Source organism: Dermacentor albipictus, chromosome 7 (genome assembly GCF_038994185.2).
Source record: "Dermacentor albipictus isolate Rhodes 1998 colony chromosome 7, USDA_Dalb.pri_finalv2, whole genome shotgun sequence".
NCBI lineage: Eukaryota > Metazoa > Arthropoda > Arachnida > Ixodida > Ixodidae > Dermacentor > Dermacentor albipictus.
In genome coordinates this window covers 127,893,203-127,907,613 of record NC_091827.1, presented here as the reverse complement: position 1 = coordinate 127,907,613, position 14,411 = coordinate 127,893,203, and the positions used below count along the sequence as shown (strand labels likewise).

Here is a 14,411-nt window from a genome sequence, read left to right as displayed (position 1 = left end):
TTTTTTTTCACGTAATTCAAAAATCTGCTTAATTTGAAGATTTTTTGCGACTCAGCAGACTGAATTAACAAGGTTTTACTGTATATCAAGAAAAATACACAAAATAGTTCAGCAAGGTGTATTTTAAAAATGCAATGTAGCCTTTGTCTGCAGCCCTGGCAGCAGGTAATGTCCGAAACATGATGGCCATGACATTGCTTGGTCAATTCTGGCATCTGCAGTGTGCTAAGGCATGGTGATTTTTTAAAGGGCCCCTCACCAGGTCTGGCCATTTAGGACTCACAAGCGCAGTGCATACAATGTGTGCACTAACTATCATGGCTGCAAAGTAATCACTGCCACGCGCCACGAAAAAAGCTGCAATTTCAAACCAAATGCCCTGCGCCCTTCTCCTCGCAGACATCGCGCTCCCAGCCAGAGACACGACGTCAATCCCACAAATGTGCCTATGTACATCGCACTGCTGCGACATCGCTCGTAGTGACAAGTGACTGAGAATTACTTGAGGCAACATCTGTTACTTGTGTAACCACGTGCTTCAATAGACGAATTAAAGTTTAGAAAAATAATAACAAAACACAAACCTAATATCTGCGTGTTTTTTCCTTACTTCGCACTGCAGGAAGAGAGATGTACTTCCGTTTCGTCTGCTTGATCGCACGTCGTGCAGTCGCGCACTCATGCAACGAAAATATGTCATTTTTTACCATGCTGCAGCGCGTGATCATGCTCTATGAACATCTTGTGTGTGCCTCAGAATTTGGGTAGCACTGACTTATACCACTAATCAGGTGTTCTCGCGCACAGCGCACAGCACGCGTGTGTGTGTGTGTGCGTGCGTGCATGTAACCCTTTCCCCCACCCTACCCGAGACACTGAGTAGTTCCGAGGCCAAATGGGCAGCACATCGAGCTGCTGTGTCGAGGTAACATTGGCGAAACCAACCCTCAGACCCACATGGGTGACTGACTGTGGGGCAATGTGTACATATGTGCCGCTCTCCATTAAAGAACCTCTTTCAAGCCGACATGGGTCACTGTAGAATGCGTGACTGGGCATGTTCGAAGAAACTCTGACACCGCCTTGGGTATGTGCCACTCGGCCTGTGCGGAGGGCTCGAACTAGCTGTGTAACCACTGCCCTCGCTGCAAGTGGCGGCTCCTCTACCCATCACCCTCTGCTTGTCGCTATCGGCGACAAACGAGAAGACGATGCGCTATCTAGTAGTGCTGCCAAATCATTGGACACTCTTGGAACTTGGACAATCATTGGAACTTCTCACACAAAATTTAATTCTTACAAACCTTGGGCAAGAAAACAAGGTGCCGCACATGCTCGACCGTCTCCCAGTATTGCATAACAAGAACGTAGCAAGCTATCAGCAACTTAGGCACATACACATCAAGATATACAGTACAGCCTACTCTTATTACTCTTATTAAAGGGAACCCCAAATTACCATGGCAGCACTGACTACAGTTCAGTTCTAGTCATATGAAGGTCTGGAAAATATTTTACTTTATCAAGAAATTTCTGTTGAATATTGTTACGACTGTTACGGCACAATCAAGAGTAGCGCCAGTCAGAAGAAGACAATTTGACATGTAAAGGTGAAATCACTCTCAACAGCCACCTTGTTTATGCATCGTTGTCTCTCATGTAAATATTGTGAATACATCTTTATATGTGGCTTCTGCAACGTAACAATTTGGTGAGAGGTGCTGTGTACCCACGAGAAACAACAACGGAGTTCCGCAGTAGTCAACCTCGGACTGGACAACATGACGGATGAAGCAGAACCCAACATGGCGCGGCCCACATAAACGCCTACAACCCTGACGGTTGTGCTGGCTCGGTCACGGGATCCAGGAATGTTCTGTGGCACCAACCACCTCGACATGGAAGCCTGGATCACCACATACGAGCGTATAACTGCCCACAACGAATGGGATCCGACGATTATGTAGCCTAACTTGGTCTTCTACCTGCAAGGCACGGCGAAGGTGTGGCATGACACCCACGAAGAAGAGCTTAACGACTGGGACAGGTCCAAACAGAAGCCGAATGACTTATTTGGCCGTCCCGCCAGGTGGAATAGTGCCCCTAAGAACTAGCAACCTGCGCCCAGACGTCCACAGAATCGTACGCCTCTTACATCCAGGACATGCTGACTCTGTGCCGTAAGGCCAACAGGGACATGGCTGAGTCAGACAAGGTTGGGCATGTACTGAAGGGGATCACTGACAATGCTTTCAACCTGTTCATGTGCAAAAATTGTGAAACAGTACACGACACAATATCAGAATGTCAGCGCTTTGAGCAGGCCAAGAGCCGCCGCATTGCAATGCCGTTCCCACGTCTGCCAACAGAGCTGCAACATCCTCTTGTGATGACAGCCTAGGAGTGCAGCAACCATCATTGTCAGATGACCGAACGCTGATAGTGCGGCGAGAACTTGAAGCCATGGCTCCTGCAGCCCTTTTTTCCTGTCCCAGTGAACCGAACAACTTGCCTACAGCCCCTTTTGTGCAGGCGATAGTCTGTGAAGAACTCCCTAATCTTGGAATTCATTCTGTACGTACCATTGCCGCTTCACAGCTGTCTCATGCTCCAGGTCCATTGGCTGGTCTGCGATACCCTGCACGCTACCAAAATCCAGCCGAGTGGCGAACCGCCGACGATCGGTCAATCTCTTTTGCCTGCAGTCGTATCGGTGATGTTGCTCGCCGTTGTGACAACCATGCTGTGTCCTCCCCTCTGTTACCGCCATTCACCAGTTATTATCGCCCCTAAGAGAGTGAGCTTCCTCACCAGCCTCCATTAGCACTGCAACAGCCAAACAATAACGGCCATGTTTTCGGAACAGTCTCTTGTCGTCATTCCGACACCACCAGTCCCGTTGGCCACCAGCTCATCGACCATCGTCTCTAATGCCGCAGGCTAGTCACCCACCATCCCCGATGCAGCCCCGATGCCCATCTCCGGAAAATTAAACAGTGCAGCTCCTGGAGGTGACGCTGCATTGACGATTCGACTTCAAAACTTTCTGATAACTTTGCAGTCCAAACGGAACTTGATGGACGTTTTAGTCGATGGCATCAGTGTACTGTCAAGAATGGCGAGCCGCTGAGCAGGATTGCCACCTTGCCACCCGATTACGACAAGGGGTGCAAGACGCGCACCTCTCCCTCTTTGTCGCTGCAGCTGCGAGGCGTTCAAAGAAGCGACCTTTGCGCTGGAATCCGCCGCCTTCCTCCAGCCCCTTCGACATTGTGACGGAACTGGTTCGGTGCGTGAACAATGATTCCGGAGTTCCCCAACGCGGAGCTGATTTGACACGCATGGACAAACTGCCGTGGGGACGACGTATTTTGGTGCGTCTCACGTTTTGGCGTGGCACGGAACAACGAGGGACCCTCGATCGGCGTCGATAGTTCCCGGAACGGCACCCTGACAACGTCGTCGTCGGACATCAGAGCGCGGTTGCCTTTGTGTACGTAAACTGGTCTGCAGAGCAGCGGCGCGTAGGTGATGAGTAAACGAACAGTCGCCGCGTCGTAGGACCGGCGGATCGAGTGTATAAAAACTGTGGTTGTGCGAATGCTGAGAACACTTCTCTTGAGCAGTCATGTTAGACTGAGTCACTTCTCTCATGCAGTCATGTTGGACTGATACTCTTTTTCTCAAGCAGTCACGTTAGACTGAGTTAATTTCTGTAAATAAACCCCTTTTCCTCGTTCTCGATGAGAAACAGTTCTTCACTTCATCAACGATCTCAGCGTAAATAAGTTGGACGACGGCATGGGCCAGCTACCTTCGAATTCATGCCGTACTCCATTCTTGGCAAAGGACCACGGACGATGGGATTGAGCCCCAATCTTGACAACTGGCTGACAGCGGTGAGATGGACTTTGCGACATGGTGCTGTATCTGCGGTGAGTGCTTGGTTTTTGCTTTGACTCTCTAGGCTTCATTTTGTGGTTGTTCTGTTTAGAACAGTAGGGAAGCTAGATTGTTGTGTGTTAGCTAGGTTGTGTTGTCCTAGCTAGATTTAGAGAGCAGAATCAAGGCAGTAAAGCAGCAGTCATGGAGTTAAGGACACTGCTGAGAGACGAGTTGTTGATTGTTGGTGAGGAACTGGGCCTAGATGTACGTAAGGAAATGCTAAAATCAGAATTATTGCATATCATTTCCGAACAGGCCAGTGAGGAAGAAGTTGAACTGGGGTTTGAACTTCTGAAAAAGAGAGAAGAACGAGAGAGAAAAGAAAGGGAGGAACGCGATAAAGATCGCGAGTTAAGAAAAATGCAACTTGAACTTGAAAGCAAACGTTTGGAGTTGTCTCAAGGAAGTGAAGGCGCTCTGGGACGATCAAGTGAGGCAGAATCATACCGCATGGACAGGCTATTAAAGCCATTTGAGGTCGGGACCGACATAGGCTTGTTCCTAAGCAATTTTGAAAGGACTTGCGAAAAGATGAACTTCGGCCCGAGTACATGGCCACAGCGGTTGCTGTCTATGTTGCCGTGTGAGGCAGCGGAAGTAATCGCCAGACTGAGTGTGCAGGATGCATATGATTATGCAAAAGTTAAGGCTAGTCTCCTGAAGAAATACCGCCTTTCAGCCGAAGCTTTTCGGCAAAGGTTTAGGAGCACAGGCAAGAAAGATAGCGAGGGCTATCCGGAGTTTGCATATAGCTTAAAGGCCAACCTAGTCGAGTGGCTTAAAAGCGCGGAAGCGTACGACAGCAGAGACATGATCATTGAATGCATGTGTCTAGAGCAGTTTTACAAAACCATCCCCCAAGCTGTGAAACTGTGGGTGCAAGACAGAGGTAATGTAAACACTGTGGAAAGGGCGGCTGAATTAGCCGAAGAGTACGCAACCCGTAGAAAGTTGAACGCCGAGGAGGGAAACTGGGACGGTCGAAATGGACCGCGGAAACCATTTCCGTTCAAAAAGGGTGCGCAAACTAGACGATCCAAGCCTGTAGACATGGCGGAAAAGCCCGCAGAAAAGAGCGAGGAGAAACTTAACGGAGAAACCGCACAAAAAGAACAGAAAAGAAAATTCGAATCTGTTAGACCAATTCGCTGTTACAAATGCCACAAACTGGGACATATAGCTGTAAACTGCGAGAAGTCTAGCGTAGTTTTTTCCTACGTGGAGGAAAAAGATGAGAATATGGAACTTTTAAGTCCATATCTCCACAACCTGCAAGTTAATGGAAAACCATGCCGAGTGCTAAGAGACAGTGCCGCCACGCTGGACATTGTCCATCCGTCTTACGTGATGGTAGATGACTTCACCGGAGAAGTAGCATGGATAAAACAGGTTGTAGAAGAACACAGCGTGTGTCTGCCCATGGCCAAAGTCAAAATCAGTGGACCATTCGGGGAGCTAGAGACTGAGGCTGCAGTTTCCAAATTTTTGTCACTGCAGTATCCCTACATCTTCTCGAATCGTTCGAATCAGTTACTGCGTGACAGAGGGCTCAAACTGGGAGAGGGCATAGTACAGGCATTGACCAGAGGCCAAGCTCGTAAGATCGCGGCGCTTTCGGCTGAAAATGCTCAAGCTCCTCCAGCTGAAGCAGAAAAGGGGATAGCTTCAATACCCGAATCCGAGCTAGGCCCGAGGGACAAAAGAACAGTTGAGGAGAGCCTGCCAGTTGACCAGCTCAATGAGAGCGTAGCACTAGAGTGTCAGAGTTCTAGCCTGCAGGAAGAGCAAGCAGACGCGCTCACAAGCGAGACAGGGTCGTTATTATCACCGGCCTCAAAGAACTTTGATCAACTCTTACGCGTGGATAGAGAGTCACTGGCAGCTGAGCAAAAGAATGATGAGAGCTTAGCTAAATTACGTGACACAGCTAAAGAAGGCATTGCTAGGCGCAACGTAACGATACATGAGAAAGGAGGATTGTTGTATCGGCATTACAGAGATCGAAAGGGTAGGATTTTAGATCAGTTAGTCATACCTACTAAGTATAGGGAGAACCTTTTGAGTCTTTGTCATGGAAATGGGTGGTCCGGCCACCTAGGCATAAACAAATCAAAGGAAAGATTGCTTATGGAATACTACTGGCCTGGCTGTTTCAAAGATGTAGAAAACTTTGTAAGATCATGCGACGCCTGCCAGCGTTCTGGTAAACCAGGAGAGACTTGGAAAGCTCCACTGAAGGTAGTGCCCTTAATAACAGAGCCTTTCAGACGACTTGTAATAGACACGGTAGGGCCTCTTCCAAAAACAAAATCAGGCTACAGGTACTTGTTTACCATGCTGTGTCCGGCTACCAAGTTTCCAGAAGCAATCCCTTTGAAAGAGCTCAGCTCCACCGAAGTAGTAGACGCGCTTTTGACAGTGTTTGCACGAGTTGGGTTTCCAGCCGAAATTCAGGCAGATCAAGGGTCAGTATTCACGAGCGCACTGACTTCCACATTCTTGCAAAAGTGCGGGGTAAAGTTAATACACAGTTCTGTCTATCACCCTCAGTCAAACAGTGTAGAGAGGTGGCATTCGGTGCTTAAGCGAGTTTTGCGTGCGCTCTGTTACGAGCACAAGGAGGACTGGGAGAACTGTCTGCCGGCAACTTTGTTTGCTTTGCGAACGGTTCCACATGAGGCGACAGGGTTCTCACCAGCAGAACTAGTGTATGGGAGGACACTCCGGTCTCCACTGAGAATGTTAAGAGAGATGTGGGAGGAAAGAGGGGAGAGTCCAACCGTGGTTGAATACGTGCTAAATTTACTGGAACGGCTAAGCGCAACCCAAGAACTAGTCGGAAAGAACATGGCACTAGCTCAAAAGAACTCCAAATTCTATTACGACAGGAATGCGAGGCTTCGTACGTTTAACGCCGGAGACCAGGTAATGATCCTCAAACCTTCAAGAAAGAACAAGCTTGAAGTTCACTGGGACGGGCCCGTTAAAGTGTTGCACAAACTTTCAGAAACTAACTATGCTTTGAGAATGCCCGGTCGCAGGAAGGAAGTGAGGATATATCACTGTAATTTGATGAAGCCGTATGTAGAGCGGAGCGGAGTCGTTAACTATACTGTCAAAGAGCCGGATGGCATTGGTACCAAGTTTAAGGAGTATAGGGCAACCTCCAACTCTGAAATCGGCCTAGAAGTAGTAGAACACTCGGTAAGCTCGCATGCTCTAAGACCCGAGCAGCTAGATGAGCTAAAAGGGGTGTTGGGGGAATATCTCGACAGATTCAGCGATTGGCCGGGTAGAACCGAACTGATAACGCATGAAATTGAGCTGACCTCTACCGAACCAGTAAGATCAAAACCTTACAGGGTGTCTCCAAGACAGAGAGAGATTATGGAGGCAGAGATACAGCGCATGCTAGAGTTGGGAGTTATTGAGCCCGCTGAGAGTGACTACACGTCACCGCTAATACTCGTAGAAACCCCTAACAAGGACCCTCGTCCGTGTGTTGACTACAGGAAGTTAAATGCGATCACTAGGGATCAGCTGTACCCGATACCCAACATTGAGGAACGAATTGAAAGAGTTAGCGCTGCTAAATACATTTCAACTATAGATCTCGTGCGGGGGTACTGGCAAGTTCCCCTTTCAGAAAGTGCCAGCCGCTATGCCGCATTCATCTCGCCTGTAGGCACTTTTCGCCCTCTCGCACTCAGCTTCGGGCTGAAGAACGCGCCGTTTAGCTTCTCTAAGTTAATGGATATTGTCCTAAAAGACTTGCAGGAGTTCGCCTTACCTTATCTTGATGATGTAGCCATTTTTTCAGACAGCTGGGAACAACACGTATCGCACCTCAAACAGGTGTTCTCACGGTTGAGGGAAGCCGGCTTAACACTTTCCTGTCCGTGGGAAAATAAGCACTTTTCGGGTGGTCTAGTAAACATTTTTTTTGCTGCTACACCAATTGTTTGATATTAAAATGTTTAGTATCAATTTGTAGAAGAGGGAATGTGCTTTTTAATGGTGTCGTTTGAAAGCAAACATTTATTACCAATTAATTGAAAAAAAATCACTTAATAAAAAATTTGTAACAAAAACGAGAAAACTCCGCAAAAACGTCGATGCTGCTTTGCACCAAGACAACATAAAAAAATTTCGAAATATACGTTTTGAAGGGACAGGCCGTATACAACATTCCTGCAAATATAAACTTTCTATCTGCACAAGTTATTTTTTTACAAAGGAAAAGGTTATCCCTAGTGGCTATCGTGCCACCGCACAAAGCAGTTGCGTGATGTGGTGAAGCACAAGTTTGCGGAGCACGTCTCGCAGAAAACGTTCGTTTTTTGTTCCACTTTCCGTTCTTGATAGCACAATTTGCAGTTCCTGTATCTTTGTAGCTTCTGGGGCTTGTGCTTTTGATCCTTAGGGGCACATGTAGCGGGAACAGCAGGAGGAGCCTTGGGTTCTGGATGTTGTTGCTGATCAAGCCCTATGAGCTGCTCTACCAGCTCTAGCCTGAACGCGAACTGATCAAAGCGCGAACCTCTTGACAATTCAGGCACTTCGGGATGTTGCCGGCGGTGCTCATCAAATAGAATAAAGCTGTTGACAACAGCAATATCTATACTGTGGAAAAACAGCGTTTTCCACCAACGCACGCACTTCATCAGAACATTGTATGTCCCAATCAGCTGGTCTGATTTATCGACGCCGAGCATGCCCACATTGTACTTGTCAATCAGCATTGGCTTTTTCACCGATACTTCTTCCCACTTATTGTCAACTTTCCTTCTGCGCTTCGCAAGTACGAATTTGTTGGCTGTGTGGGCTGTCGACATCATGTGAACAACACGCTTGTCCTTCCATTGTAAATATAGTACGTCCTGGTCCCGTAGCCAGCGAACATCTCCTCTCTTTGCTTTTTTTTCCCATTGGGTGTCCTTGAGCTCGGCTGGAAAGCCCCGACGATCCTTGCGCGTTGTGCCGCAAGCAAGCGTCTTGCGCTCCAACAAGTGTACGAACAAGGATGTCGACGTGTAAAAGTTGTCTAAATAAATGATGTACCCTTGATCTAGGTAGTCCTCTGCCAGTCGCGTCACAACATCGAATGCCAGCCCACGTGCGCTAGGTGCTTCACGCTTTCCTGTGTATACACTGAACTGAACAGTGTAACCAGATTTGGAGTCCGCCAAAACCCACAATTTATACCCCCATTTAATAACTTTGTCCCGCATGTACTGTCTAATTCCGGATCTGCCTTTGGATTTCACCATCCTCTCGTCAACGGAGAGGCTCCGATCAGGCTGGAAAAATTGGGCGGATGAGGCGTTGATGTGCTTCAGCAGCGGAGCTACGCGATGCAGCTTGCCATGGGATGCGGCAGTTGTCTTCTCAGGGTCGGACACACTCAGGAATGCAAGCAACGCTTTGAATCTATTTCTTGGCATTACCGAAGGCGGAAGAAGACCAGAAAATAATTTCCGCGTGTTCCAGTAGCAGTGCAAGCGTGGTACTTGCACAATACCCATGTAAATGAGAAGTCCGATAAACTTCTTCATCTCATCGGGAGTCACTTCCTTCCAAGACCCGTCTCTCTCACTGTATGATTGCTTCTCCAAAATATGCATCCACGCATATTTATTTGTCATGCTGCATATCTCGGTGATTATTTCCGCCGTGAAAAACAGCGCGAAGAAGTCGACGGCTCTTGCGAAGCGCCGCGCGGCACTACGGAGCGCAGTGCCGAGGTCGACTCCCGGCCGTCTTCTCGCGCAAAACTCCACTCTTTGTGCCGCCGCCGACAAGTGGTCCTGTCCAAACGACGTTGACACCCTGCAGATAAGAGCCGTAGCCTTTAGAACACGCCGCATGTCTTTAGATCTGATCGCGGCCGCGATAAAATGGCTCGGAGTGGAAAACGGAACTTACCGGCGGATACCTGTCGACGTTCCGGGGCTACTTGACGCACTTTCACCATCCGTGCTGAAGTCGGATGAGTCAAAATCATCTCCCGAGTCTCCGCTGCTACCACCATCACAAAATTCTGATGCAGACTCATCGGAATCCGTCGAAACTCGCCGTTTCCGAGGAGCAGCTGCGCGCGACGTCGACGCCATATCCGAAACTAAGCGCGCTCGTCAAGCGCGATTAAAAGGCGTTTTAAAAATCCCTCCCGCGGCCAAAAAAGGAAACACAATACCGAAACTTGAAAAATAGTTGTCCTTTTATGCGCTGGATGGCGCTAGCTGTCCGTAAGCGCTCCGAACGGGAGAAAATCGACGTTGAAACCATCGACAACATACTGTCGATAGGCATAGGCGCGGACAGGAAAGTGTTAACGATGAAAGCGGAAAAGTGTAGGTTTGGTTGTTCGCAGGTTACTTATCTGGGCCATGTTGTTGGTCAGGGCATGAGACGGCCGGCTGAGCTGAAAATAGCGACGATTGGAGATTTTTCTCAGCCGCGCACGAAAACGGACGTTCGTTCATTTTTGGGACTTGTGGGGTACTATCAACGGTACATTCCGAATTACTCGCAATTGGCAAGTCCATTAACAGACGCCCTCCGAAAGGGAGCACCGAGTAACGTACACTGGGATAAGGACAAAGAGAACGCTTTCCAAAGTTTGAAAACGCTATTGGTTTCTCGCCCTGTGCTTCGCGCGCCAGACTACACAAAGGAATTCATAGTTCAATGCGACGCAAGCGACAGAGGTATGGGCGTGGTACTTAGTCAAGTCGGCGATGATAACGAGGAGCATCCTATCCTCTACGCCAGCCGTAAACTAAATGTAAGAGAGGAAGCCTACAGCGCTTCAGAGAAGGAATGCGCTTGTTTGGTTTGGGCCGCCCAGAAGTTGTCGTGTTACTTGTACGGAGCGAAGTTCATCTTCGAGACCGACCACTGTCCTCTGACGTGGCTCAATCAAATGTCACACAAAAACGGCCGCTTGCTCCGATGGAGCCTCACTCTCCAAGAGTACAACTTCTCCGTTAGATATAAGAAGGGAAAGTTGCATAGCAATGCGGATGGTTTGAGCAGGCTAATTTGAATTCTGCGTTTGAGGGTCCCGCCTAAATTTTGGGGTTACTAGTGTTAGCTTTTCTTTAGGCGAAGAAAATCCCCTCTCATTCAGCAGAATTCCCTCCATTAATTGCTGAATTTGTCAGCAGGAATTTGCTTCAGAAATTGGCATAGTGAAATGTAGCATTTTTTTTTGTTTCTGCACTTATGTTGTTGTTGTTTTTTTTTGAAGCCTAGCGAGTCTAAAGTGATGGCCAATGCACGCCATCTCGGCGCAGAGCCGTGTTGTGGGGTTCATTTTGCAGTTGCCTGTCCTTGTTGGATGTTTTGGGGCGGTGACATCAATGCACAAGTGGTCGCTGCAAGCCAAGACATCAATCCCCCCCTGACCAGCAGCCGTTCTCTTCCTGCCTAGCGGTTGTCAGCGCTAGACAGTCGAGATTTTTCGGGCCATGGAGGCGCTGTCAAGAATGGCGAGCCGCTGAGCAGGATTGCCACCTTGCCACCCGATTACGACAAGGGGTGCAAGACGCGCACCTCTCCCTCTTTGTCGCTGCAGCTGCGAGGCGTTCAAAGAAGCGACCTTTGCGCTGGAATCCGCCGCCTTCCTCCAGCCCCTTCGACATTGTGACGGAACTGGTTCGGTGCGTGAACAATGATTCCGGAGTTCCCCAACGCGGAGCTGATTTGACACGCATGGACAAACTGCCGTGGGGACGACGTATTTTGGTGCGTCTCACGTTTTGGCGTGGCACGGAACAACGAGGGACCCTCGATCGGCGTCGATAGTTCCCGGAACGGCACCCTGACAACGTCGTCGTCGGACATCAGAGCGCGGTTGCCTTTGTGTACGTAAACTGGTCTGCAGAGCAGCGGCGCGTTGGTGATGAGTAAACGAACAGTCGCCGCGTCGTAGGACCGGCGGATCGAGTGTATAAAAACTGTGGTTGTGCGAATGCTGAGAACACTTCTCTTGAGCAGTCATGTTAGACTGAGTCACTTCTCTCATGCAGTCATGTTGGACTGATACTCTTTTTCTCAAGCAGTCACGTTAGACTGAGTTAATTTCTGTAAATAAACCCCTTTTCCTCGTTCTCGATGAGAAACAGTTCTTCACTTCATCAACGATCTCAGCGTAAATAAGTTGGACGACGGCATGGGCCAGCTACCTTCGAATTCATGCCGTACTCCATTCTTGGCAAAGGACCACGGACGATGGGATTGAGCCCCAATCTTGACAGTACCATCACTCAGTGACACTGGCACGCACGCATCCGTGATGAGTGCCCAATTGCACCAACACCTGAACAAAGTTCTTGCACCCGCTGCATCAAGCACCTTCCACATCGCCAATGGAAGAACGCCTACCGTGCTTGGTACATGCACCGCTCGCATTGGCATCGTGGGGCACCTAATGAGTGTTTTGTTTGCCGTTTTGGAACAATGTCCTTACGATGTTATACTCGGCTTAGATTTTTTTTCCTATATTTTTTTTTCCATTCAGCTTGAACGGCCCCACGGTTCCTATAGTCCATGAGTCATACAACCGCGGTTATGCTCTCCCGAAGGCATCCACCTGTCGCCTCAAGCCACTACATCCGTCCCTCCACTGTCGTTCCCAACTGTTCGTGATGGAGTCTATGTGCTATGTCCCACCGCTGACATGCAGCTTGAAAGGAATTTGGCCATTCCGCATACCGTGCTCACTGCTACAGGCAATCAGACTTCGCTCCCTCTACTTAATTTTAACTGCTCAACTCAAATTTTTCCCAGAGGAATGTCTTCGGGCGACATCTTGCCTGCGCACGATTGTGAGATATCGGCTCTTGACACCGAAATTCCTTCGCCCTCTACAGCAACCTCGGAGGGATTCACCGATTCTCACAGATGAACTTACCAAGAAGATTGCACCTGATCTTCCAGCACAAGCTGCTGACCTCCACCATCTCTTTGAAATTTATGGCGTCATTTTTTACCATGACGTCCGGCCTTTAGCCCAAACATCCGAGGTCCCCCATCGTATTTACACCGAAGACACCGACCCGATACACCGCAGGCCGTACCGTGTTTCACATACTGAACGACAACTGAGACAACGAGAAGTCGATCAGATGTTGACTAAAGGCATTATCGAGCCATCATGCAGTCTGTGGGCGTCCGCTGTTGTCTTTTTCAAAAAGGACGGCAGTTAGCGCTTTTGTCTGGATTACAGACACCTCAACAAAATCACACGCAAGAATGTCTACCCCTTGCTGCGTATTGATGACACCTTGGACTGCTTGCACGGAGCCAGGTAGTTTCCATCGATAGACCTCCCATCAGGCTATTGGCAAATCTCGGTATATGACATGGACTGTGAGGAAACTCCTTCGTAACACCTGACGGCCTCTACCAATTCAAGGTTATGCTGTTCGGCCTTTGTAATGCCCCGGCAATGATGGACTTCTTACTTTGCGGTTATAAATGGTCCACATGTCTGTGTTATCTAGACGATGTCATGGTCTTTTCACCAGCTTTCACGAGTCATCTAACGCGTCTATCAGCTATTCTTGCTGTTTTCCAACACGCCGACCTGCAATTTAACTCGTCCAAGTGCCACTTTGAATGTCGTCAAATTACCGTGTTTGCTCATCTAGTCAGTGCTGCTGGCATTCAACCTGACACTGACGAAATTCGCACTGTCCACAACTTTCCTGTTCCATCTTCCGCCGCATATATAAGAAGCTTTGTTGAGCTGTGCTCGTATTTCCGTCGGTTTATCAAGAATTTCGCTGAAACCACTCGCCCACTCACAGACTTAAAGAAGGACGTTGCTTTCACACAGGGCCTTGCTAAACCAAAGCCTTCTCCACCCTCGTACGCTTGCTCATGGCTCCACCATTACTGGATCATTATGATACATCTGCCACCACTGAACTTTACACAGATGCCAGTGGCCATGAAATTGGGGTGGTGGTTCAATGGCAGCGTAACACAGAGTGCATAATTGCATATGCAAGCGACTGCGTGTCACCTGCCTTGAGGAATTTTTCTATTACCGAAAGGAAGTGCCTGGCGTTAGTTTCGGCAGTTGCCAAATTCCGCCCCTACTAGTAGGGCCGCACATTTTCTGTGCTTACTGATCACCACGCCTTGTGCTGGTTCTCCTCACTTGAAGACCCAACTGGATGATTCGGTAGATGGGCACTATGGATACAAGAATATTAATTAGCGGTTTCACACAAGTCAGGCCGTTTCCGCAAGGACGCCGACTGCCTCTCCTGTCATGCTGTCAACAGCACTGAATATAATGCACATGGCACCGACTCTTGCGTCCTGGCCATTTCTGATCTGCAGGACATCCACTCTGAACAATGGCATGATAACTGCTTACCTGTCCTCGTCGATCGTCTCAATCCTGTACATTTAGAGCCCACGTTGCGCATGTTCGTGCTCCGCAACGACAT

At 48.7% G+C, this 14,411-nt stretch overlaps 2 protein-coding genes across 6 annotated transcripts in view; both read right to left on the bottom strand.

Annotated features, from left to right (window-relative positions):
* Positions 1-14,411, bottom strand: part of MED17 (mediator complex subunit 17) — a 251,061-nt gene that overhangs the window by 183,888 nt on the left and 52,762 nt on the right. The window lies entirely within an intron of this gene.
* On the bottom strand, positions 8,120-9,569 carry LOC139047465 (piggyBac transposable element-derived protein 4-like). The gene has a single exon (XM_070521274.1). It carries the CDS (start codon positions 9,567-9,569, stop codon positions 8,196-8,198), a length of 1,374 nt encoding a protein of 457 aa, XP_070377375.1. The 3' UTR covers positions 8,120-8,195.